This window comes from Diprion similis, chromosome 6 (genome assembly GCF_021155765.1).
Source record: "Diprion similis isolate iyDipSimi1 chromosome 6, iyDipSimi1.1, whole genome shotgun sequence".
NCBI classification, from domain to species: Eukaryota; Metazoa; Arthropoda; class Insecta; order Hymenoptera; family Diprionidae; genus Diprion; species Diprion similis.
Genome location: NC_060110.1, coordinates 6,739,835 through 6,762,344, shown reverse-complemented (window position 1 = coordinate 6,762,344; position 22,510 = coordinate 6,739,835). Strand labels below are relative to the sequence as shown.

At 39.6% G+C, this 22,510-nt stretch overlaps 1 protein-coding gene across 3 annotated transcripts in view; it reads right to left on the bottom strand.

The window, feature by feature from the left end:
• Window positions 1-244: 244 nt before the first annotated feature.
• LOC124407123 (kielin/chordin-like protein) overlaps window positions 245-22,510 on the bottom strand; it is an 89,543-nt gene continuing 67,277 nt past the window's right edge. For 2 of the 3 annotated variants that reach the window (XM_046882963.1, XM_046882964.1), the window contains exons 3-7: window positions 5,718-5,894; window positions 4,358-4,707; window positions 3,855-4,220; window positions 2,305-2,505; window positions 245-1,050 (exon numbers count right to left, since the gene is read on the bottom strand). In XM_046882963.1, coding sequence (XP_046738919.1) covers window positions 814-1,050; window positions 2,305-2,505; window positions 3,855-4,220; window positions 4,358-4,707; window positions 5,718-5,894 — 1,331 coding nt within the window. In that variant the 3' untranslated portion in view covers window positions 245-813. The remainder of the gene's footprint in view (window positions 1,051-2,304; window positions 2,506-3,854; window positions 4,221-4,357; window positions 4,708-5,717; window positions 5,895-22,510) is intronic. The other variant, XM_046882965.1, reaches the window with a different exon arrangement.

Here is a 22,510-nt window from a genome sequence, read left to right as displayed (position 1 = left end):
TATATATATATATATATATATATATATATATATATATATATATATATATATATATATATATATATATATATTATGTATGTATAGTATTCAAGTTCCTACATTTTTTTGTTTGTCGAAATTTATAATTAATTTCGTTTATGTTTCGAATACGTTGCAGCAGCTCGAAAACTATACTGATTAATTTTTATCTCGAATAAATCACCATCATGAAAACGTTTTGCTAGTCTTCTTCCCTGTTTTGTTATTCTTTTTTTCAAGGGAATTTTATACAATGATATTATAATATATATATATATATATATCTAGGCGCCACAGTATGTCGAAATTTTATTATTAGACGTCGCTTCAATTCCATGTTGATTTAATCGGTCATCCCGCCGCTGTCACTATTTCATGTGTACCTCCGTCACGCTGATTAATACTATAGAATTTTTTATTTCTTCTTCAATATCACCAAGTCAGTTAATAAAGCCAACAACTATAGTACATAGCCTGGTTTCGTATAATTGTCAAAGTTTTCAAAGTGGTTGTAATAATTTGTGAAAAAAATTTGTTTGAAATACTAAAATCATCGAATAAATAGTAGTAAAAAGTGTAAATAGAAAACCTTGCGATTGTTCAACAGAAAATCGAAAAAAAAATAAAAAAAAAAAATAAAAAAATAAATGAAATAGAAAAAAGAAACGTTCTTGAAATTTCACGCGCTTTTGCAATCTTCCTGTGTGTCGGTATAATCGCAACGTACACATGAAAGTTTTTCGCTCAAAAATAGCCACCAATTTGTACAGTTTAATAATTCTGCAATCGATTTGCCTACAGCGGTACAACTTTTTCGGTCTGGTGCACCGGAGTGTCGTATACGGGTATGCACTTGTAGTACTGATTCGAATATGCCGGGTAGGATTCTTTTGAGGGTGACAATCGGCCGCGGAAACGTCCACGAACAACGTGAATCGTCAGGCCGATACAAAGTGCTGCCAATACAACCGTCACCGTCACGTGGGCCCAACCCTTCATTCCTGTCGGAGCTGATTCTCCGTCACGATGTTCCTGAAAACATCGGAAAATTATTATAATTTTGGAACGTTTAGAAACTGGCCGCTTTGTTTTTTTTTTGTGAAAACGTAATTCCCTGAGAATTCCAGGTTTTCAAGGCAAGAATCATTATTTATTCAGTTTGTTTTCATCTACACAATAAATGGAAAATGCAATAGTCATACGAAGAAAAATATTCTATATACTTGACTAATTTGCACGGCTCATTGTGAGGCGAATTTGTAAAAATTTGCAAGCACGTAAACTTATTAAGAAATCAGGACTTTGTTCATGAACCATGCCTGAAAGTTGTATTGAAAATTTTTTTTCTCATCAAATGGCTATATTTTTATCAACCTAGGATGAAAGTTAGTATATTCCATATATACTGGAAAAATGTTCTTCTAACAATTTTTGGAATTATATATTGATAAAAATGATCCTTCAGAAGAGAAACCCAAAAAATGGTCCCCGCACGAGATGTACTCGTTAATAAAAGTCGGTACAAAATAAGTAGAAAGGAACTGAGAATTAGTAGAAAATGGGCTGTTTGAGTAAATCGTTGGTGAAATTTTCGTGGCGGAGAAAAAAATTCTGTCATTACATGAAAGATTAATAAGTAACCCCCGCTGTAGATTGTATAATATCGAATCCGTGTATTGTGATAAATCGATGCTCATATTATTTCGTATTACCGCATATTGATGGGATTTGATTTATAGCTTTTTTAATGCAGGAGTCGGGGTTATAAGAAAAGTTGGGCAACGTCACTCAGCACGGCGGAGAAAGGCGGTAGTCGCGGGTATAAATCGGTATAGTTCAAACGAGTTTTTAATGCTATAGTTTATACGTCGTGATATGAAAGTTCACCACTTCGCCCCTTTCCCATCAATATCCTCGTTTCTCATTACCTAGTCCTGGGTTTGCTTGAGCTGATCTAGGATGAAAGGAAACCGGAGGGGCTTACAACGGATCGCAATGTAGAAATTCGACGGCGTTTTGCGACAAGTATACTCGACGATTGTCGCTATAATAAAACAGTTCTAACTGATATTGGATATAATTATTTCCGAGCCTGGGCTGAGGATATTGATACAAATTAATCGAAGGCGCTGAACAAGAATACGGAAAAGGCGCCGGAAGCTAAATTAAGCTCGGAGATGCCCGGGATTTGTCGGCGAAATTTATGAAGCTCTTTTAGCTTTCCTCCCCGCTTTCGTAACGAGATAGAAAAGTACCAAGGGATGATGGAAAAGTCAGTCTTCTTACCTTTATTGGACAAACTCGACAGCATTCTCCTGGTGGCGGTGGTAATGAATCCTTGCAAGGTACGGAACAAATGGTTTTGTTACAACTTAATCTTCCGCCTTGATCGCAGGCGCATGTTGTGCAAGAATCTGGGCTCCATTTTGAATTTTCAACGTGCGTCTCGTTCTGGGAATCCACGCATGATAACCGGCAACGGCAAATCTGTCGAAAACACGTACGAATTTAAATAATTACTTTTTACAATTCTGCATGGTATGTTTCTGAAAGTATGGGAAAATAGATCTCATAGACGTTTAGAGAAATTTTGTGTGTTTTTTTTCCCATTAGCTTCGATTTTCATTTTGCCAAGTCACTTTGCTATTTTTATACATTTTCCGATATTATTCTGTTATTTGAAAAATAACAATTACTACGGAACGCGATGGTTGTTGGTTAGTTTTTTTTGTTAATAAAAAAAATAGGTAGTTGATTGAATCTATTGGAAATTCTTGCTCTAATCAAGCAAGCTGTAGCTGAATCAAACGAAGGGGATAATTTGGTCTTGGTCGTTCGTTTTCCCAGTATATTACAAGTAATAAGTGTGAAGGAAAAGCAATTTCAGTTCAATCAGACTGTACGAGTTTAATATCAAAGAAAAAGCTATTGATACCAGAGTGAAAGTTCTTGCGAAAATCGAGAGAAAATTACGAGAGGTAAAAATATTGCCAATAGAAGCCAAATAGATATCGGAATCATGATAAGAGATTCTTAGAAAAGTGAAATACCGCAAGCAAGAGCCAATATTTGGAAAGGAGAAGGAATCGTTGGAAAAATCTCCAGCGGCGTCATGTATGCCCACGATAGTCGATGCGAATGAAACAATATTCGTACTGTGTAATACAAATGATCGTGAATGAATTGGAATAACAAAATCTAGTATATTAACAGTTTGAGAGAAAATTTTATGGGTGAAACTTTCAAAATGCCCAAGTTCCCGTGTGTAAAATAGTTCCTAACCATTTTCTATTCTTTCACAATTTTTAATTCAGTAGGAAAAGGGCTTCAAATAAAAAATGTGATAAAACTAGTTCAATAACGTGACTTCTCTCAAGTTGTTAATAATGCGATTCTTGCATTTGAATTTCAGTGTTAAAATTTTGTTTTCTGGACCACAGAGATTTTTTTTAATTATATTCAACTTAATCAGCTAAAGGCTTACATTATAAATTTGACTTGTATCGTGCTTTTGTTTCAACACATTTTTGAACAGACTTTACGTCCCATACATCCGTCGAAGCTACAGAGTACCCGGAGAATGCATTCAAGAATTCGTGAATTAATGGTTTCCCAGTAACATTCCAAATTTGGGATGTCGAAAAACTTCTTATACAAAGTCACGGTGATTGGCCATAATAATCCGGGAAAAAATAACCCATGATAAAAAATAGCCAAAACATTCAACGTGCGGGTTCATTTTTGTGTGGATTAATTATTGTGTAGGTTAATTTTGTTTGACGATGGTCCTAGTACCAAATTTCTTATTCAATTTCATCGATCGTATCTCCACTCACCTGACAACCTCGTTTATTGGTTTTGTAGCCCGTCGGGCAGTCCTTCTTGCACGTGATCATGGGACACCCTGGTTTCGGGTTGCAGGCGCAAATAGTGCAGCCGTCTTCGTCGATCGCCAGACCCCTCTCGCAGTGCAGGTCGCAGCTAAGAGCGGGGCAGATCTTCTTGGGTGAAGTTTCATCGTTTTTCTCGTTGTTTTCGTTGCCCGCGGTGGTCTCGATCTCCAGGGGAGTCACCGTGTTCGCCAAAGTCTCGCCTCCGCTTTGGCACGCGCAGACTGGGCAGCCTCCGTCGTCGTTTGCTAGGTCGCAAGATAACGTGCATTCCGAAAGATGAGGACAGATTTTCTCGTTCTCGTGTGGGAACTGAAAATATCGGAGAAAAAAGAACGTGTAACGATTTTTCAAAGATCTCGGATGATTTCAAATTTTTCAAAATTATCGAGTGTTCAAAATTTTCTCGGACCGTTTTATCGCGTATTTTCTGAAAATGTGTAACTCACCCCTTCGAGGACGCATTCGCAGGTCGGACAGCCGGACGAATCAACGGCAAATGCAACTTTGCAGTCGAGTTCACAGTTGGTCAAAGGCACACATTTGACCGGTTCGGTACCGGTCGCGTTACCCTGCGCCGGACATCGTGGACAACATTCACCTGCCTGGGGGGGCGTCGCGTTTTCGCAATTTTTGCACATCGCCGCCTGGCAGGCGACGAGACCCTCGTCACACTCGCAGTTTGTGCACGGTCCTTCCTGCCAACGTTCCCCCGCCAGGCGAGGAACCCCCGAGTTGTCCATGCATCCTCCCTGATTAGGTTCTTCCGGCTCTTCCGGCTCATCCCATGAAACGCCTTCTGGAATTTAAACTGTCTTAGCTTCTTGTCTACACTTCGTATTTTCTCAAGTAGGGATGCTTAACTCTTCCAGAGTTTCGAGAACTTCGGCTGTGGCTCATGGATTCACGGATCATTTTTTAAGGAAGTAGGTTCAGTCGGCAATGCAGTTTTTGGCCACCACGGGCTGAATCTGCATTACCGACGGGACCGACTGTTCAAAAAATTGACCATCTCAAAATCCGTGACCATATGTGTATATTCTGCGTCAAAATGACCTTATCTTATTTTTGATGATTTACCATTTCAAATATGTACGTTCGATCGAGCTGAAAGAATTTGGGGTTGATACTTTCACTGTCTTAGAATGTGATAGTGAAGTTCAAAAGTATAAATGGATGTCTCTTACGAAACCTAGCATGTTCTAGATTTTTTACGAACACTATCACGTTTCTACTTTTTATGAAAACTATCATGTTTCGATTAGAGCAATAAGAATTTTCTTAAGATTTATGCGGTGTACGGTAGTCAAAATAAAAATCAATTTGCGCGTACAGAATTGAGTTTTTTCGCGTCAAAATAAAATTATAAGTGTCCTGCAAATTGTGTTGTCAAACACTGCAAATAATTTCTTTTCAGAATTACGTTTGAGAATACTAACAAGGTTAAAACCAGCTAGAAAAGTGTTCAACATATCGATCATGTCCCATGAGTTCAGATTTTTTCTAAAGTGTCGTTTTACCGATTTCCAATAAACTTAGATAAATAAGAGTATCTCAAAACAGCTTTCAGAAAGTTTTGAAGGAAATTTTTTTAACGATTGTAGCTAAAAGTTGTACCCAAAAATACCGCGTGGTGCTGGTTAAAGTCGGGATGATTGGTGAAAGATTCGAAAATTTAATCGAAATATTATACTGACAGTTTTGAAAATTAACAAAAAACCGTAACTCTAGCAGTTAAACATATGAGTGGTAATGTTCGGTGACATTTAAAACACTAAACAGATTGAGCATATGATTAACGATTCTCACCTAGAGGTAAGCAGTTGTAGAGAGGACAGCAGTTGCCGGGATTGTCAGGTTCGCCAGGGAGAACCTGGACAGGATGAAGTCCGGTGTCACACACTCCAGGAGGACATGGCGATACGCACTTACACACACCATCTTCGGAAAGGATGCTGTCGTCGGGACAGGGTTCGACGTTGCTAGCTGAAACATCCAAATAAAAGAACTCACATGAATGGGAAATCCTCCGTTCGACGATGAAGCAAAAAGTAGGGCAAGGTTATCATTAATGATTCAGGCATGACGACAATATCTTTTGCAATGCAAAAATATAAAATCCTGGAATTGGGTGCAAGCAAGAGCTTCAGTATCAATGCTTTGTTTAAAATTGCGCATAAATTGCTTGCAATCCAGTAGATTCGTTCCATTTTCACTGAAAACAGTCTTTTGAATAAGATACAATCATCATCGCAACACAAAATCGAACGAATCTATAAGATTTTCAAAGAATTTGAAGAAATTCAAAGTTCTTGATTTAGCATTCTTTTTTTTAATAATACGAGCAACGAATCTTCTCGGTTAAGAATAACGCTGTATCAGAAGAATTTGTGAAGTGAAAACTGCATTGCAAAGTAATTAGTTGGCCTGAATTAAATTAACCACATGGTGCAAGCGGAGCAGTTGAAGGAGCGTCAAAGTTCTTGGATGACGTCTTGAATGCCGCAGCTTACACTGTGCAAAAGTTGAGTTTAATATTGAAACTTGGATATATGAAGTGTTGCGGACTGCAACGGGGCGCAGAAATTCTGGAAAGCAGGCACGAGTAAATGTGCAGTAGCAATAACAGGTTTGCCGATTGGTTGGAGGGATTAGGATAACACTGTTGCGGTGGATTAAAAACACGCGGTTTCCCGCAAGGGTAATTCGTTCGTTCATCCGTTTACCAGCCACCAGTGGGAAAGTAACTTCCTCGTAAAAGTCTAATCCGGGGAAACCTTTTCTCCACGACCCGATTGGCTTTTCCAACTTTGCGAAACGATTTTACTTCCCGCACGTACTGTATACATGTATAAACATAGGTGCTGCATAATACACGTAAACATTCACGTATCCGACGTAAATCTGCTCTCCGCGTGCCTTTCCGGTCAACCGGCCACTGCCAGTCACGAATTAGAGACGTGTTGTTGATGAAAAGGGGGATGCAAAACGAACCCACGTTATTCGTTCCCGAGCTACGCGAGAGATAACAATTGAAAAACGGAGTGGTTTTTGCCTTTTCTTCTTCCTCTTTTATTTTATTTATTTATCGTTTTTTCATTACTCCGTTTTGCTTCTAAAGAAACACCAGCGTGATGAACGAGGAAGTATTTTTTCCACTATCTTGAACTCCCACGCTCAAAATTTCAATTGTCAAGGTTTCCACTGTACGATATTTGTTCTGCCTGGTATACGGCTTGGGAATTATGAGGAACATCGAACCAATGTACCAAGGTACGTATTTTTATGGTTTATACTTGTTCTTTATTTATTATTGTTCGGTGAGAGCCAATGTTATGCTATATGCTTACTTGTGAATTCACTAGCGAAAGGGTCAACCCTTGAAAACCTGGTAGATTCGTTCGATTTCACTGTACGATGGCTCCCATTCATCAGAATAGTTAGTGAAACACTTTTTTTTTTATCATGTTGACATCGTTTAATATTTGATTCTACGAAATTACACCGATGTTAAGTACGTTCAAGAAATGGCAAAACTGAATTGATCAGTGTGTGAAAAAATTTCTGTCTTTGGAATAAAATTATTCCCTGCCGATCGTCGAATCAGAACTATCAGATATTTGACAGCTTTAAAAAGATTCGAAATTTGAGTATCGACATCCGAGCTTTTTATTACAATTCCTACATTTTATATTTTTGTATTTTTGAAGAGATTTTCGCTGCTTCTGCACATAACGATTTAGTGAATATTCAATATACGACTGTCTCAGAATATAGTGATAAAAAAATATCGATTTCTGATTAACCATTTTCCTTAAAATCTGGGATCAGACAAATATCCAAACTGCAGTAGTAAAACTCGCGCTGTGATCAGCCGCGGCGGTTTCTCAGAACTTAACATTAGCCATTCTTGATCGATTGGAAAAGTGGCGAGTGATTTTGGCAAAATTTGAATCCCGAAACAGAGCAGTAAACGAGCGAGACACAATTACTTCCGCTGATATTCAAAGTCTCGTGTAATGTATTTGCTCGAGGAAAGGAGAGTCCATAATCCTAAACGGTGGCCCGGACTTGGGGTGGAGCGAAATTAAATGGCCGTAGGAATTTTATTCGTTCTGGGAACTTTATTCACCGTGGATTTGAGTTATTCCGATTAACTGAACTAACCCGGAACAGTGCGGTCCAGAGGCCAACGCTCGTTTGTCTTTCAATTTACGACCGCAAAGCTCGACTTATTACAAACGCGGTTGGTATGTATGTACCTAGGTATGTGCAGAGCGCTAAGATAGGTTCCACAAAAGAATAAAAATAACGAGGTTGAGCTCGGAGGTAACCAATTAAAAGTAACAAGTACCTGCCTGCCCTCTTTTCCTGCGGTAATTGACTTGATTCACTTTTGACGAGTTAGCCACTCACCTGCTCGACTAGCTTTCTATCCGTCACTTTTTTTTTTAACAATGCGATGAAATTTTACATCGTATAGCTACCCATTCTCTAATTTTTTCGTACATCTAGCCGGCGGGCATTACTTAAAAACTGTTTGCATCTTTCTCCGGATATTAAAATTACGGATTTACACCAGAATCGTCGATAACAATGTAACGGTGATAAAATGTGATTCGAAGTTGAACGATTGAATTTTCAATTTTGTCTAAAGAATTTATCTTGTGGTAGGACAGAATTTATTTCGTAAGGATAATTTAAATTAAGCAGAACTGGTTTTTGAGGATGAATTCAAAAGTTAAAAAAAGTGGAAACAACAGTCTTAAATAATTTACAGCAATGTTACTTGCGCCGATCGTGGTGAGCGTGTGATATAAATGAACCTAAGCGAATTAGAATAACACAAGTTAAGGTATTAACGAATTGAGAAAAGTTATTTATAATTAGAACATCCAGAATGTGTTTTGATTGAAATATTTTCAGTCTTATTTTAATCATCTAAAAAAATATATTCAAAACATTGATCTCCGAGTAAAAATTGTCAATACAAATGCTCTTAACATCATTGATGGCAAAATTTTTTGACAGTTCAAAGTGTTTTTTTCTCTGGCTAAACAACGGTCCTCTAAGTGCGACGATCAATTCATGTTGACCTAAAAACTCACCGTAATTCCTCTCAAGAATTTCAATATTCCCGATTACGATAATCACGAATTAGCGAAGACGGACCTTCGGAAGGGGGGTAAATCAAAGCTCGGTATTTTATCAATAGAAACCCCAATTTGAGTGGTGGATATCCCGAGTTTAAGGGAGGCAGCGAGTCGATATCGAGTTAGAACTCATGGTCACAACGGAGAGATCGGAGGGAAAATCGTGTCCTCGCAAGGAGCGAGGGATGGATGTATGTGTAGGTATAATAGCAGCGAAGCGAAGGGCGGTTGTGATATCCTTCAAGGGGTTGTGTCTGTGCTTTCGAAGTCAAGGGCCCGGGGCGAAATTCGGGGCTAGTATGAAGGCGAAGGATATAAACGGCGGCCGGAAGTTGACGTGTGCATTCCGTCCCTTCGAGTAACAGGGCGTTTTCTATCAAGGGTTGAAGATACCGGCTGATCCTCCCTCCTCTCGTTTCTCTTCGCTGATCTCCACCGCTCTTCGAGCGCTGGAGCTCGTAATTATCAAGGGTAAAGATACGCGGGTGGCTGACGACTCTAGCTTTACCCTGTAATAAATCTCAAATCTGCGAGGAGTTAACCTCGCGTCGTGCCAATCGGTTCAATTTCGGTCTCGTTTAATTCCAAAAGTTCATTTTATTATATTGATTAATTATATTTCAGTTCAGATTAAGTCATTCGTTGACCATTGGAAAGAAAAAAAAAAGAAAACTACGAGGCTTAACGCAAACCCAGCGTAAGATGATGCAAAAATTTACAAAACTGAAAGTTTTAATGCGGCTACTCACGGCTTAAAGTAATTTATTGACTTATTATACCTCGACTCAGTATTTTTCTTTTATGGTTTTGAACACTTTAGTACTTTCCGCTTGAAAAAACGATGAGAAGTAAAAAAAAAAAAAAAGGGTAAGAATATTCAACACAGCTGGTCGATGAATAAAAGTATTTACTACACCTATGTATAACGGTGTACATACCTATATCGCACGCTTGTGCAGCAGCACTGAATTCGTTTTGCTGCTTTCGTTAGCATAAGCAGGCTTGCTTTATACTTTATTTTCATTTTTTTCTCACTTCTTTCCGCTCCCCCAGCAGGAGTCTAAGTGCCTCACCGTTGCTCGAAATCCGGTACAAGCCACGGGCACAATTTTGCTAATTTTTTTTCCATTCAGGCCAGCTAGCAACTTCTGTGATCCATCTGCAGCGATTTTGAAACAATCTTTTTTTCTTTCTTTTTAACGCCACGTTGCTCGCAAACTCTGAAGAACCCCTCGCCAGGTCTTAGGATACACAATCACGTCTATATCTTAAATTATTCAAGATTTAAAGGGATCTGTAGAAACTTTAAGGAATAAGATACTGTAATTATATTCCGAAGCGACGTTGGCTTCTCAAACTAACGAATGAGGCCAGCGAGATGTACATACGATCGAAAGTTTGGGCTTCTAAGACGCGTTTTCGGTATATGATGAATCAGTTCCGAACAATTCAAAAACAATTCTCTAATTTTTTCAGATTTTTATCGCAAATCTAATCCGTCTCTGTGAGCGGGTGGATTTCCTCATTTAACCCTTTAAGAAGCACATTAAATCCACTGAACGGATGCTGATCAAATTTGGTGAATGGGGATGGTTCTCGGGTCGTTGATTACGAATCTGAACTCAAAATTTGAAAGTTCATACTGGCGGATCCAATATTCCGGACGAAAATCCAAAAAGTTATTCGATTCAGCTGAAACTAGGTGAAAGGGGGTTGCTTAAGGTTGCTGATTACGAATCTGAACTTGAAATTGCAAAATTCAAAATGGTAGATCCAATGTGGCGACATCAAGTGACTTTTCGGATTTCGGTTCACCATATTGGACCTGCCATATTGAATTTTGTAATTTCGAGTTCACATTCGACGTCAGCGACTTTAAAAGTCCTTGAGTATAAAATTTCACCAAAATTGATTGACTTTTTGGATTACGGTGCACCATATTGGATTCGCTATTCCGAATTTTCAAATTTTGAATGCAGATGAGTAGTCAGCAGCCCAAGAAACCCCGCATATTAAATTATATCGAAATCCGTTGATCAGATTCAATGTGCTTCTGAAGGGGTTAATTGGGGAACTCCACCCTCTTGCGGGCACGGGTTACAGTTGAGATAAAAATTTAAAAAAAATAAGGGACTTATTTGGAGCCGATTTGGGGGGTGAGCCTATCGAAATTAAAAAATAAATTTTTCAAGAACCACCGTACTATCTATAGATGAAGATAAGATGTCTGTTATATAAGCTAAAAGATGAGGTGAGTTTATCTGCAAAGATTACTTGAGATGCAGATGTCTACGTAAAGCAAAAAACTGTTCGTGTAGTGATCTTATTTACATATAACCACACGAATACCTAAACGGCAGTGGTATAATCCAGATATCCGCAGAACGCGGTTAAGGGACTCAAGCGTGAAATCCTAGCTCGTGAGTATCAAAAACCGCTAAAAAGAAATTTTCCGCCTTCCCGGACCATTTCCATGCACGAGCGAGATATAAGTGGTCTGGTAAAACATGAGAGACGAAGGGCGCTCTCGTTATATGGTATATACGACTACATATATATATATAGTACACGTGTATATGTACCCTGAAGCTTGAGCTTTCGAGAATTCCTCGCCATAATGCTATGTAAGTTTCCCTTACATTGTTTTTTATTACATGAACACGAAATTTTACCCTGTCCCGCCCTCCGCCCTTAAGCCCAAGATTAACGGCCGAGTAATCGCGTAATCATAAGAACGCTAATTAACGGGTCGTTTAATTTTAGTACTAATTGACGAATTAGAATTTTCAAACGAATTGGGAAACTTTGATGCATGGAAACCTTCGCCCCTTCATATTTTATCAATATTATCTTCACGGTGAAATTTCGCTAAGACATCGTAAACTTTTTAGAAATGTAATATACCTGCGGCAAAAGTATTTCTTCTCTCAATGCTTCACAATATTTGCCTTCTTCAATTTTTTGAGTTAACGTTTCTACACGTCTTTCTGTCTTATTTACTTTTGGCTTGTTTCACTCGGTACGTCCGTCTTTTTGAAATCCAGACACGTGTGTATAAATTTGAATGACATGTTCATAGAGAATACGACCCATATACTCCGAAAAGAGGAGACGGAAGCAAAAGAAGAAGGTGAATCGTCAGTGACGTACAAAGTACAGGTGTCTGCGTACATCGTCCTTCATTTTTGCCACGCCGTGAAACTCGAACGTTCTTTATTCGGGTGTAAGGTGTTCTACATATTTGGCATCTTCCCACATACTGGCGTTTGTATTTTCCACATTTTATTTCACCCGTTTTCTTAATACGATTTCAAGATGGATAGGATTTTTCAACCCAGCCTTCCAGGATTAATTATTTACTACCTAGAACTGTTTGGAAATTGGGTTTCACTTACGAACGAGCGAGAAAAAAAATAGGAAAGAAGAAAAAACAGAAGGAGGGGGGATGATGTCCACATGACGCATCGGGATTAGATTACTCCTTAATCCTAAGACTCTCCGCCCCCGGCGGACGTTTTTCGAGTAATTTCAGTAAAGGGGTGGGTATATACATATATAAGGTGTGCGTGTGTAAATAGGGCGAGACGTACCCTGCCTCGTTTCTATGTAAACGCACATATATATTATCAGACATATACATTGCAAATATAGGTTAGTCCGTCCGTCTTTGGAGGCAAGGAGAATAAAGAGCTTTTCTAAATGCAATTAAGGCCACCTAAAACACGAAACGCGAAACACGAAATGCGAGAGACGAGCGACGAGGAAGGAAAGAATTGAGAATACAGATTCGGAGAAAATGTTCTGGTGTATAATAGAGTTTCTAACGCGCCCTTACACTCCAGTACCTACTTGGGTTCGTTTTCAGACTTCCTTCGATTGTACCTTATGTAAATATGAGACCATTCTCGTTAATAATGCTATTATTCGTGTTCTTACGTTGAGAGAAAACGGCAAAACTTACAATTAGCTTAGCTGAGCTATCGACTGCGCATGCGCAAAATAATCGAACTCTATTGGCCGGCGAGACCGCACCGCGGCGATGTTTTCGTCCGCAAGACAGGGGAGCCAACTTACTAAAAACGGGGCATGAGATGTCAAACTTTCCGGCGTCAAGTACCGAATTAAAATGATCTTGTTACGATGACGCGTAAAAGCTATCGGTCAACAGTTATTTGAGGATAAAAGTCTGCCAAGCCTTTCCGAAACCTCATATCGACTACTTGAGATTTGTTTAATCTAAATAAATTCACTTCGCTTAGATAACCTGCATAAGCCGTGATAATTGACAGCTGAAGTTTGAAGTGGCAAGCTTGCGTGACAACAGACGAGAAGAGCTTCACGCATGCGCAGTGTGACGATTAACCTGCCAAGTTTCACAGTTTCATCTCTGTACGTACAGATTGGTAGAAGATGAGAGTGAGAGAGCGATAGGGCAAGCGACGGAATGCAAAAGACAAATTCGAATTATTTGATTTCAACTGGGAACCGCCACAGGGGACACAAATTATGCACATTTTTGATCAAGGCTACTACCAGATGGTAAAACCTGCATATTCATGGATATTATGCTGGATAATGTCTATTATCGTTACTCCGCGACGTCGATTTATTGCCACCTTTCAGATATTGCATGGTGTTATCCACAAATTAAGAAATTAAACGATAAAGATGTGATTTGATGAATATTCAAAATGTAATTTCCGAACGTTTGATTTTATCCTTGGAAAAAAAATACCGATGAAATCGTTTTACAGTATTTGTGTAGAAAATTTGAACGTAATCGAAAGTTTAAACGCGCCGTTGTGGAGACGAAATGCACTCGAGGTTATACAATACATAGGCATGTATTCCATGGTAAACACATATATGTATATAAATACATGTATATGTATTATCTTTACGTATACATGTAGGGGATATATAATAATATCTGACGTGCAGTACTTTCAGGTACCTGCAATCTAGCGGTAAAGAATTTTTCATAAACTTTTTACGTATATAGGAATGCGAGTTTTCCTTCCACAAATATGCGACATATTCGCCGCTCGTATGGCAGCACCAAATACGTTTGTAAGACTTAGAGCCGCCTATATTTCATACAGATTGCAAAGGTCCATTATACTTATAGCCAAAGGATCATTTAGCCGGTAATTTTACGAGGAATTGGAATAATTTTGTAGAGTCGAATGAGTTTTTTTTTTCATTCCGAGTAATTGCAAACTGTCGACGATTTTTTAAGTGATGTCAAACAGTTAAAGATTCCGATAACTTCAAGCGATTCAGTTATCGGTCTTGAATCAACACCGCCAATAGCTAATTTCGTACACTATCAACAATCAATCGTTTTCAAGAGAAGAAAGCAAAACCAGGTTCACTATAGGTTAAAAAATGTATAATTCTAATTCGCGTTTGCGTACCGGTTGAGGATCAAGGGCTACCAAACAAATGGTGGTACAAACGAAGCGTGGAATGAGACTAAAGAGTCTTCTTATCCTCTGGGATAACGGTAAAATATCCTAGCATATTTTTTTCCGAGTGGACGTGGGAGGGAAATCAAGACGAAGCTGCGGATAGCGAAGAGTAATAAATTGAGTCTGATCGTTGAAAGACTTCAGCTCGACGATACAGCGTGAGAATATTCTGATGGTGCGATAACCCTGAGCGATCCAAGAAGCTCGAGACTTTATAGACATAGACCGACGTAGGAAAGTGCATCAGATGCAGTGGGTGCCACCTACCTGCGGCACGAGCTGCTAGACTTCAGGGTCTGCAGACTGAACGAGAGTTGAAAGCATCGGGAAAAGTTTTCATCGTGTAGCTGGACGGATAAAATAAACTTCTTTTCGCTCGAGTTTTCAGAGGGAGGAAACGGAGGGGGTGAGAACGACGGTGCAAAGATGAGGAGGCGGTACGGCGGCGGCGGCGGCGGCGGCGTCGCCTGCACCATCGGGAGAAAAAGGATCAGCCGGAAGTTGAGAGGACGTCGAGACGGGACGAAACGAGGAGCGGATATCCCTAGTGGCAAAGTCAGGAAGATACTTTGTACCTTATTCCCGCCCTTCTTCTTCCCGACGTACGTCTCATCCAGAAGGAGTGTAAATAAAACCAGAAGCCAAAAGAACTCAACTCCCACTTCTCGCGTATATTTTCCCATTCCACGTAGTGTGTATGTCGCCCACATTCCCACTGCCTGCACTCTCTCTCTCTCTCTCTTCCTTTTCTCGACCTGCATTTTTCTCTATTATGTAGAAACTGAAATTCTCAAATTAGGATTCAAAATATTCCACCTCGTGGTAATTTAATACCTAGCGTCAAGTAACAATTGGAAAAATAAAATATTCCAAAACGTATTTCGACGACATTCTCAACAAGTTATTCGGGGCACCTAGTTCAAGGCTAAGAGATGTGTCGCAGTTGAATATTATACCTTCTCTTTCGCGTAACTTAAAAAAATATATATATGTATTTTTTTATTCGGGTTCGTTTGCAGATTTTTCTGACTTACATGGATAAAGTAGTGTGGACAATTGAATCGTCTTGAAAAACGATGATAGCTTCTTCATTATGCTGGAGCGATCAGAAACCATTTATCAGTAAAATCAGGACTTTTTGTACGTATTTTTCGAAATGGCAAACCGAAACCGAACTCCCAAGATTTACGAAAAGAAACGTATTCTCATTTAGAATAAAATTAATTACCACTTCAAGAAGATTCATTCACAAATCTCTACCTAACGAGGCATGAAAAACTTTTATCACAATTGGTGACGACGAATTAAAGCGTTTGGTTTTTTGTCATATTTCTCAGCCTCGAAGGTCGAATGTAAAATGAAATTTGTAGAACCTTACCGAGTCCGCATTTCCTTCATTAGCCAAAGTCGACCCGGTAGCCGTTCCTCTAAGCGTCTATTCCGCAGTTGAGGATAACCGCGAATTCAACGTCGCGTAGTATAGAAGCGGATAGCCGGTAGGTATATGGGTACGGATGACCTATGTAGATACCCTACTATGAAGTCGAATAACGTTCATTAGGTATGAATAATGCAAGTAGCGCGGCTGAAAGGAAGGCTTTGATCTTTTGTAGTCCTCGCATTTATGTCACCGAGTTAAGTTGCGCCGACCAGCGCTCTGCGCGGGATAACACGAAGATTCAAAGGCTGGGTAGAGAGAGAGAGAGCGAGAGAGGAAGAGAGAGAGAGAGGAAAAGGGAGAGAGCGAGTGAGGGCGTAGCTCTTATTTCGCGTAGCTTTGATAAAACTCAATCTAACTTTGAACCGCCGCTCCCCGATCTTCCCCGCAAACGATGCTCTCGATCTTTATTTCCAGCACCTCCTCACCGCTCCCTCACTCTCTCTCTCTCTCTCTGTCTCGTTCAAACAACGAGCTGACTCTCCCAGGGATATGGCCGAACTCTAAACGCTCGCTTAGCCACACGGATTAGCTCTGATTGTGGCTTAAACACAGAGACTACCTTACTAGTTTCGTCCCTGCAGGATCTGCGGGGCTTTCTTTACCGCTTCTCATACCTGCACACCTTTCATAACAAGAGTCTATCGTTCAAACCTCGTTATATCTCTCTGAATCCTTGAGGAGTATGAAAAAGAGGCTTATGGAAATTCGAGAACGTCAAGAGTTAGGCACAACAAGAGTATCTGCAGCGATGACCGGTTTATAGAATAAAGAAAAAAAATTAAAAAAAAGACAATATCCTTAACAACCTTAAAGAAAATCTACAGATCAATTCTAATTGTAAGTTCAAAAAAACCGCGCTAATCGAGATCAAGATCATCAAAATCCATTCAATCATTCTTCAGATATCGTCTGATGAAAAAAGATAGTAGAAGTCTAGATGTCCAAAAATGATCGCAAATGATTTTCCAGCCCTCAAAGCACGGAGACCCGGTGACAAGTTAGCATTTGATTTTTTGGATTGATCAGACAAACTTCCCTCGTTATTTTTTACATACTGCAAAAACAGGGGTGAGTTATAAGTTTAAAACTAAAAAGTTAAGAGCTAAAGTGATTCGGTTTTATTAACAGGTTCGACGCGCAGCTGCATCGAAAAACGGGAAAACTTGGAGCGAGTAATATGCATATTCAAATTCGGGGCACGGTGGGATTGCTCTAGTATGGAGAGGAGAAAAGCAGAGAGACGTGGTCGGCTATAAGAGAGATCGGGCGGGTGTGTCGAGAGCTGTCGTAAAGGCAACCTGACGCGTTTGGTTAGCGAGCAATGTCTACGAAATCGCAACAGTTGCGGGCTAAACTCGGCAAGCTGACGCGGCAAGACAACCACTAAATTCCGGTGTACGCTCCTAGAACTCTCGATATATTTCCTATCCCGGGTTCCCGGGTTTCTACCGAGTCGTCAAATTTATTCCCCTCTCTCTCCTTCCTCATCCAGCTCTGTTGCGTTCCCCGTTTGACTTTACCTTCATAAACTGGGGAATGGTCGATGAAGACTTGCTCTCGTCATTAATACACGGTTGGTTGAAGAGGAAATTATCGATGACAATTACCGTAGTCGATGGAAAAATCAGGATCGTGTTGTGGAAAGAACGATCGAAAATCCTCCCGATTTCATCCGATTTTCACACCAGGGGTGATTTACTTGGTAATCAAATGAGATGTTTCAAGCCGTTAACATTCGTTTCGAGTGATTTTACATTTGGTTTTACTTCGAATTTTCGTTTTATTTCTAATTTACTAAGTGATTTCTAATGATTTCTAATCCTTCCTCCGATATGGAATTATTTTTCAGTGTTCGAGGCGATTTTTTAGTCATTTGAGGATTGGATGAAGATATAGGAAATCATTATATAAACTGGAAATTAACGAAAGGAAACGACAAGAGAGAAATCAGATGAGTATGTTAGGGAGTTAAAACCATTTCACGTTTTTTCTATAGACTTACAACGATTTCAACGATATTCAACGCTCGCCGTACGATTTCTTTAGCACTGTCATGTTATCGCAAGAGATTCATAATGGCTTCCAGTGATTTTATGAATGAATATTAATCAGTCAAGTCAAATTGCTTCACTAAAGCACGTAGAGTCTCGATTTTATTTACAAATTGTTGTTTTATAATCAGTTTTTGTATAATATATAACGAGACATAGAAAATGAAATTAAATCCACAGATCCCAGGATTCTCTCTGCGGTAAAACATAGATTTTATGGGATTCACGGTTTAAAGAAGCGCGCTGCAATATATAGGTATATACGCGTACTTCGAATGGGGGAAAGAAATTCAATTTATTCCATCCCGCGCATAGAATTTGATAATGGAAACGAAATTTCCTGATGCCCAGTCATCGAATGTGATTATATAAACTTTACAGGCCAATCATATTTCAGAAATCGATTTAAAAAAAATCAAGTTTTATACATAGTGCAAGGATTCTATAAGCGAAGAGTCAACATCCAATCGGCAAGTTCAGCACTCAGATAAAAAGAATAAAAATAAAAAGAAATAAAGCTTCTCGGAACCGTCTAGTATGAAGAAAAAATCTCGGTCCAATCCACTTTCCTAGACTTCATTCGCTTTTATCTTCTTACTTGCAGGTGCAGTCTAAAACGTGGCAGGTATAATTCTTCGCGAATGCTACGAGCTAGGCTGAAAGAGACGTCTTGCAGCGCACTTTTCCTAGCTGTAACTTATTTGATTTCCTCTGAAAAATTTGAATTGCAAATTATACTTGCATAAAATTTGATCCACGTGCATCTAGTCTTTCAGTTTGCGTTACTCCGCATTATCTGGACGTGACTAAGGTATTTAGCCCGAGGAACACAGCGAGACGCAGAGGAATTGTGAGGCAACTGGTTAACTAATTACAGCCTGGCGGCGTTGCTTCTGAACTTGTCATCCGGTAACAACTTTGAACTTTGGAAAGCAGAGGGAGATGAAATAACGGATTTTTAAACAGAAGCAAACTTCGTCTATTGCGGTTCCTTTTTCAAGGCCTGAAGGAGCAACCGTTTTTGCCGATCAGACCAATCAGTTTGCTAATTGTACTGCCGACGTTCCTCACTTTATTCAGCACCCCCCCCCCCCCCCCCCACGATCTGCTGACGTATTCTATCTCGAATTTGTGTAATAGAATTTTTTGGTAAATTTATTTAAATTTCCCAAAACTGTTTTATAAAACGTCGAGCCACACAACCCCAGGGATCTTATGAAATCCGGTGCAAAAATGTCTGTCATATTGTGATTTCGGCGATACACGGTTTTCGTGAATAAAAATATAGGCTGAAGTAAAGATTAGAGATAAAATTGTCAGAATGACACCACGTGATTATTGGTTGAGTGAAGTGCAATACGATAATTATATGATATGGAATGGAAAGAAAAACTCTACCGGGTTCAAGGTGGAAATTTGGATTAGATTGGAATGATGATCGGATAAGTAAAGTTTCAAGTGGTTATAGCGGATGTGTAAGAACTGCATCGTCATGTAAATATGCTGACACTCGTGGGATGCAGAATGTTTTCGCCCAGGTTCAGATTTCGCAGGATTGAAACGTAGCCAGACATTAGAGCAGCATTTTCGAATATCAAATAATGCACTCCTAGAACTAGCGTGAAATAGATTACGATCATTGCGCAAAGTAAACGATCACACTGTACACCCTTCCTGTAAAGTTTAAATTTGCATTAGATGGAAACGATAACAAAAAGCTTGCGTTAAAAACTGCGTCGTCGTATAAATTTGGTGTCAGTGGTGGGATGAAGAACGTTTCTATTTTGGATTTTGAACCCGAAACGCACGGATGTAATTAGCGTAGGAGAGAGTAACCGGACCAGCCAGTAAGTCGATGTTAAAAATGAGAAATTACTCGGTGAGGACGTGACCTGCAAGTTTTTTTATGTGATGGATTTTGGTAATTTCGCCTACGTAACACGGTTGCCTTAATCACTCGGCGCAAAGATAGAAAAAGAAAGAACGATGAAGTCGATTGTTTGAAGTTCTTAATTCAAGATTCAAAAATTGTTTTCAATTTGGAACGCAAGCGTTAGTAAATCATGTTTGTATTCTCTCATCGGTGCAAATTTTTTGAAACGTGTTTTATGTGCTCCAATATAACTTTGGGCTCAGATCGATTGCGCCCTAAAGTTTTCACCACGACAAGATGAATTAGATATCTCTACCGACGTATATGTAGTTTAGCGTGAGTGGAACGTGAGTATATTAGAAGACGGGGGATTTGCTAGCGTGAAGATTATGCGACGATTATCCCGCGGGATAAGGATTCTGGATTCAATCCAGTCCAATTTTCTCTCATCTATAAAATCGAGGGATCGAACAGCGACGCGTCGAGTCGACGAGATGGTCGCCGGCCTCGTTTTCATCGGCTCACTGTTCAGTTGGGTGCCTCATCTCATAGTGAAAGACGTGAGTTTCCAAAGAGTTTCCTATGGATTGATTCCCCCTATCAGGAGAGGCCCCTTTTCTTTTCTTCTTTATTGGTTCCCTCTTAAAAGCTCAACCTCGATTTTCCCCTTCCTTACCCTGAATCCCCGGCGTCCCGTTTCGATTGCTTCTAACAGCAATCTGCGGCACGCAGTTCAAAATTGACGATCGATAATCACGCCCTAAGTACCGACCACTGATTGATCTCCTGCTCTGTGAGCGTTCAATAGCACGAAAAAGAAAAAAAGAATGAAACGCCGAAGAGGAGGAGAAGGAAGGCGGAAAAGCAACCCTTGAGACCGATGCGAAATCAAGTAGAGAGGGTAAAAGCGAGGGGAAAAAAGTTTTAAGCGTAGAAAGAAAAAGGAAAAAGAAAAAAAAAAAAAAAAATTCAAGGGGAATAAGAAGAAGATGGAAAAAAAATGAAAAAAGAAAACCCCGAGGAGGGAGAGCAAAGGAGAAAAGAGGAGAGGAGGAGATCGCTGATGCGAGGTGGTTTTTTCCGTCGCGTCGGTGAAGCGACTCCGAGGTTTTGCGGTCCGAGGGAGCAGAGAAGCGTCTTTGAATACTAATTGGAGAGGCAGATTCGCAACGCCTGTATGTATACGTATATCCACGGGGTCGTTTTGTGAATTTAAACGTGTGTGTCGTTGTTGAATGATTCTTTTCTCTGTTTCTCCCAATTCTTCTTACTTTCTCTCTCTCCCTCTCTCTTTCTCCCGCCGCACTTTTTCTCAGCGATGTTCAGCGACATTCGAAGACTTGCCGAGGGCGGTTATGAGGAAAGGACGAGGTTTCGTTTTCAAATATACCTTTATATCAGGTTTTTTCAGAAACTTTTTTACTCTCCGGGATTTTTATACCTAATTGACGGAGTCAACTCAATGCTTTGAGAGGTAGAAAAAAAAGGAAAAGAACGAGAGAGAATGAGAGTAAAAATTCCATGAAGTTCTTTTGGCTGTAAAAGAAGTACAGCACATTTTAGGTGATTTTGAAAAAGGAGACAAGTTGGAAAAAACAAATAATCATGAAATTGATTCTAAGGGATAAAAATGGAGGGAGGTCAGGAGGTAGAAGAGTTGCACTTATCGAATTTCAAAGCAGTGAGAATCTTTTTCACAGAATTCGATTTTAATCTTCCTACATTCTTCCCCCCCATCGCGATTTCATCCGCGAATTTAATATGCAAGGATAAAACTTATGAAAAGTGAAATCAAAGAGCAGTTTCATGTCAAGCAAAATCCTCGCAAGTAATAAATAATAATACGATCCCGATGAGCGACGAGGTAGCCTGTTGTAGATTCAACATCGATTTCCTCTCAGCTCGAGCTCGGCGTGTATACAACGACTAAGTCGGGACATATCTTACATTAATAATACGTTTGCTTTGAGGGGTGGGGGGTGACTTACAGTGAATTACGGATCTGCCTCGGTTTCGTTGGCAACTGGGTAGGGGTGGAGTGGAGTGGAGCTTCTTCGTGACTTGGATTTGGAACGTTTTCGCGAGTCGAGAGTCGTGCCGTCACGCTGTGAGTGAAAGAGAATTCAAATTATCACTCAAGAGCAACGAACACGAGATCTAATTGTTCCTGCCGTTCAGTTCTGCCCTGAGAGATCAATTTCCAACTATATACGAAGAGAACAAGATTAAAATTAGGTTAGGTCACGTACGCTCCATGTCACAATGCGTAAAATTATGTAATTCGTAAATGCGCATGCGCCAAAGAAGGCCCCGATGTATCAAATCAAACACACAGTTGTACGCATGCGCCAACGTCGTTTTACTCAAACGTACGGAAATGGGGAACCTTACGCACGTTCCACAGGCTTCAAAAATTTAACTTTCCAAGCGGATGCTGAAAAAAAATTATTACAATGTTTTTAAATTTCCTTATGCACCTATAACAAAATAAAAAGCGGTAAAGAAACAGGAGAACAAAAATAAAAAAAAGGTAAAGCTGCTTTCTGTCTAATTGGAATAAATTTAATTAATTAAAAACTTGGATTCAATGGGAATTTTTTGTATTATTCTTCC